Source organism: Pteropus alecto, unplaced genomic scaffold (assembly GCF_000325575.1).
Source record: "Pteropus alecto unplaced genomic scaffold, ASM32557v1 scaffold34, whole genome shotgun sequence".
Classification (NCBI taxonomy): Eukaryota; Metazoa; Chordata; class Mammalia; order Chiroptera; family Pteropodidae; genus Pteropus; species Pteropus alecto.
In genome coordinates, this window is record NW_006435763.1 from 5588714 (window position 1) to 5593399 (window position 4686).

The 4686-nt window shown below is 57.0% G+C and overlaps 1 protein-coding gene across 1 annotated transcript in view; it reads left to right on the top strand.

Moving 5' to 3' along the window:
- The first annotated feature begins 428 nt into the window (after positions 1-428).
- The window catches only part of XYLT1 (xylosyltransferase 1), a 158084-nt gene continuing 153826 nt past the window's right edge, over positions 429-4686 (top strand). The window contains 1 exon segment of the mRNA XM_025046101.1: positions 429-506. Within this exon segment, the coding sequence (XP_024901869.1) occupies positions 429-506 (78 nt within the window).

Consider the following 4686-nt stretch of genomic DNA (forward strand, 5'->3'; position numbering starts at 1 on the left):
TCCGAGTTCAGAGCAATGGGATGTACGGGTTCAGGGAGCTGGCCTTGGAGTCAGAGCTGGAGTCCACCAACAGATCTCCTGACCTGTCTGGGCCTCTTTTTCCTAACTTAGGAATCATTCTGTGTCTCCCTCCTAGGGTTCACTTATTCACCAGAGTTTATTAAGCACCTCATGGGTGTCAGGGCCTGCGCCGTGGCGCTGCAGGGAATGGGATGGAATATCTTTGTCTTCATGGAATACTAGACGTCCTGGTAGAGAGACGGGCCCAAAGCAAGCAGCCAGTGAGTAAAGCGGGACTGCAGTGACGGGGTGCTGTGTCGGGGTGCTAGCAAAGAAGCCGAAGAGCCCGGAGTTAACAGAGGTCCTGCGTATGACAAGGTCTCGGGAAGGGCTCTCTGCGGGCTGACCTTTAAGCTGAGACGCGAAGAATGGGGGTGGAGGAAGAATACGAGGCACAGATGCCCGAGGTGACAGGTGCACAGGGTAAGAAGCGGACAGAGGTCAAGGTCGCCGGAGGGAGGGGAGGAGACACGAGCTGGGGTCGAATGGAGAAACGGGTTCAGAGCACGCCAGGGCAGGGAACGAGACCGGATGTCGTTCTACGGGTGTCCACGATCTCTCGGCTGCGTTTGGCTGTAGCCTCCACATTCGTCTCCCTCCTCCTACCTTGGCGCCCCAGCAGACGGCTCTCACAGAGCCGTGCTTTTAAATCCTGAGTTGGATGAGATCAGGCCTTTGCGCAAAGCTGGCCGGGAGCTCCTCATACCACGCGGGGTATAAGCCAAAGACTCAGCCTTGTCCCGGCTAGTGCTCGCCTCTGGACCTCGTGACCTCCCGCCTCCCTGTCACTCACCCCTGCCGGGAACAGGGCACCAAGACCTACCTTTCCTCTTTTCGGTGGCTAAGCTTCCAAGCGTCAGATCCTGAGTTAGATAATGCAACACGTCGCTTTTGGCTTTGGCCACCAGGAAGCTCAGAGCCTCGTCTGATGTCAATCAAATCATTCTCCTGGCTTCAGTTTCTAAAGCTTCCCCTCCCTCGCCGTGGTTATCGATCTTCCATCTCTAGTGTAGTGGTTTTCTGGCTGCTGTGTCTCTCAGTGCAGGCCCTCCTTGTAAGCCACGGGAGGGTATAACTTGCAATTTGGTTCATACGCTACTCTCGGCTATGTGTGCGTCTACTTCCGGAGAGCAGATGCGTCGACGCCCTCCAAGGAGCAGCAGTCGGTGGGGTGAGAGGGGGACTTGTTCTGGGATCTAGAATCGAGTGGTTTCTAGGCGGCTCTGAAAATGACTTTGAGTCAGCGCGTGCAGCCGGGCCGGGCTGACTGCTCAGTTCCTCCCTTCACGGCAGCCGGGGCGGCTAGTGTGTGGGTGATGGATGGGCCCGCCGGGCTCCCCGCCAGAGAATGGGCAGCCGTGGGCACACTCCAGGACCACGATCCATTCCCGAGGGCCTGTCGCTCCCAGATTTTCTCTGGAATCTCCTGATCCAAAGATAGCAGAGAGCTCTAAAGGGATTTTTAGACGGGGTGACTTTAGCAGTCAAAACTACGTGACTAAGGAGGCGGCACATTTGTTTTGACCTGTTGCAGAATGTTCTGAAACCATAAGGTTTTCATGTTCCTTTTGGCTGGACGAGCCCCGGCCACTGCTCACGACCTTCCTTCCCAGAGCGGACTGTCTTATAATTGGTGACCCTGACCCTTCGATGAGGCCTGTCCAAGGCTGCACTTTGGAATCTCTGGATGGAATATAAGCAAAGACCCCCCCTTAACTCTGCCCTCTGAATCCCACTCGCTCCCACACACAGAGCTCTGTAGGTTAACAGTCTGGGGGTCCCCTTCTAGCCTAACCCACACTTTCCAGCAAGGGAACCGAGGCTCAGGGAGGTTAAGAGATGAGACTATTTATCAGGCCCGACAGTGGGATTTTGCTCCCATCGAGACAAAATCACTCCCAGTTCTGTAGTGGATTTTCCAAAACTTTGTTTTCCTATGGCTTCAACACCTTTTTCCCCCTAAGGAAAGGAAAGCTATTTTTTCCTGCCTCGCTACACCGACGGCATTATAACAACAGGAGTGGAATGTCACACTTCAGAAGGGAGGAATTCACCCCCAGCCCCAGCGATCTGCCCACAGACCACACGGCCGCGGTGGGTCCAAGCCGTCCGTGTCCACGAGCATCAGTCATCTGTACGTGTTTGTAAGCCCCGGGGACATTCCCTTCCGCAGAGCCCACCTCGCCATAAAAGTCGGCAGCAAAAGGGAGGCCTTGTCCAGCAGGTCGCTGGCCGCTAAGGCGGCGGATGGAGGCCCCGTTCGTGAGGGAGGCCTTGTTTGGTGGAGTAAGGGCTCACTGTGTCCTCTCTCCCCACTCCCGTCCACCCCCGCCCCGGCCCCTGCCAGCTTGGCCGAGAGGAAGGCCGAGCACCCGGCCTCCTGCTCCCCGCCCTCACAAGCAGGCTGCTGTGGGGCTGCCAAGCTCCAGGGCAGGGGCTGAGAAGTGGAACAGCAGATTCTTGTCTGGTCTTGACATTGGCAGACGGCCCAAGCCAGCCCTGTGAACCAACCCGGGTACCTGGGGCCCGGTGGGCAGGCGCGTCTTTGAGCCAGGAGGGAGCTGACAGGGCCGGGCAGGGCGTCTGCGGCCACTGCCCTGGCCCCAGCTTTTCCACGCGACCCCCTTCCTTCTCCCCGCCAGTGGGGCTTCTCCCCAGCGGGCCTGGCACTTTGAGACGGGGCTGGATCCTCCACGTGGTGCCCAGAAGTCCTTTCCAGATGCAGATACATACGGAAGCCTCCCAGGGCCACGAGAGTTTGAGAAACGACCAGACCTGGCCGGAGAAGCGAGAGGCTTTGAGCCAGACCTCCTGAATCCGATGCCTGCTCCTGCTCGTCCTTGTGCAGGTGTAGTCTCTCTGTGCCTCAGTTTCCTCGTCTGCAAAGTGGGCTAATAATAGAGTTGTTGTGAGAACTAGATAATCACACACACACGCGCACACACACACATACACACACACACACACACACACGAGCGCGTGGAAAACGTGAAAACCTCATCAGGTCTGCGGTTTGGTTAACGGGTTTAGCCGATGTTGATAGTCTGGCTTTGATATCACACTGCGGTTACCTAAGACGTCACCCCTGGCGGAGCTGGGCGAGGGCACTCGGAACTCTCGGTCTGGCAACTTCCTATGAGTCTGTAATTATTTCTTTTAAAAAGTCGAGAAGGAAAGGAAAGTTTGTTAACGTCTGTCAGGCCTTGGAAGAAGGCTGGGGGCACGGTAAGCCCTACCTGAGTTCAAGTGACGATGGAGATGGTGATGATGGCAATTGAGAGTGTTTTATCCCATCCTGGACAGGGCTGGGCCACGAGAGGGGAAGCCATGGTTCTGTGACCCCTGGGTCACCCCCGCTCCCCAGCCCCGGATCCCCTGAGCTCCAGGCACAGCTGACGAATGCATTCCCAGAGCAAGCCTTGCTTCATGCTGCTTAGTCCCGCTCATGCAGGGCCCTCTGTGGAGGATGCCCCTGTACCCCTCATCGTCTGCCCAGTGCCTGTTCATCCTCCCGGCTCACGCCTTGCCCCTTCTGGGAGGCGTTCCTGGGCCCCTCCGAGCTCCCTTGGGCCCCATAAGGCTGTAAAGCGGTGGTTCTCAAAACGTGAGGCTGGACCAGCACATCTGCATGGACAGGAGAGAGAGGCAGTTCTCGGCCACACCCCAGACCTCCTGAATCAGAAACTGGGGGTGCAGCCCGGTGGGGTCTAGCTATCTGCAGCCTGACAAATCCTTCGGGTGGTTTCTGATGAGCCAGCTGTAAGGTGAGCGTGTCTCACACATTAATACACGTCACCTTGCATCCCGTTCACGGCAGGTCCTGATTCAGCAGGTCTGGGTGGACCCCAGATCTGGGGTTTCCAATGACCCCCCCAGGGGAGGCCGACTCCTCGGGGTTCCCGAGTCCTCTCCACCTCTCCCTTCTAGCTGCCAGGGCTGTAGGTGCTTGGCGACGTGTTACTGTTATTGAAAACGTGGGTGCGTTTGCAGAAACCCCTTATCCTGTGGTTCTTCGAATTGAGGGGACAGAGGACAGGGAGGATCCGGGGGGACCGTGGTCATCTCGCTGCAGCTGGAAAAGGGAGGCGGAGAGGAAGGAGGCTGTTCCCATCCACCCGCTCCTCCCAGACATGGTGGGGTCCTGGAACGGAGCCATAGGACGTGACCCCCAAAAAGAACACTCTCGGTCTGAACCGGGAATGAGCCCTTCCCTTTTTTCTCCTAGTCGTGCATTTTTAAATCTATTCTGCAGATGTTGACCAAACTGTGTAGGAGCAAAGACACACTAATGGGCCACACAGATGTGCACCCTGTCCTCAGGCAGCAGCATCCTTTGCTGGGGACAGGTGTCAGTCATGGAGCAGGACCGCGACGGCTGCGTTGGGAGGGGAGTCTGAGCGTTCTGAAGCGGTTTAGCTGTGGGACTTCGGGGAAGGGCAGCAGAGTTTCCGTGGGGGGGCGGGGGGGGAGCCGAGGAGTGACATTTAAGCTGAAACAGTGCAGGCTGGGTGAGGATTATTTTAGGAAGAGCAAGTGACACGTGCAAAGGTCCTGTTCTCAGTGGGAATCTGGTGATGTTTGGAGAGAATACTAAGCAGAGAGAGAGAGAGAGAGAGAGAGAGAGAG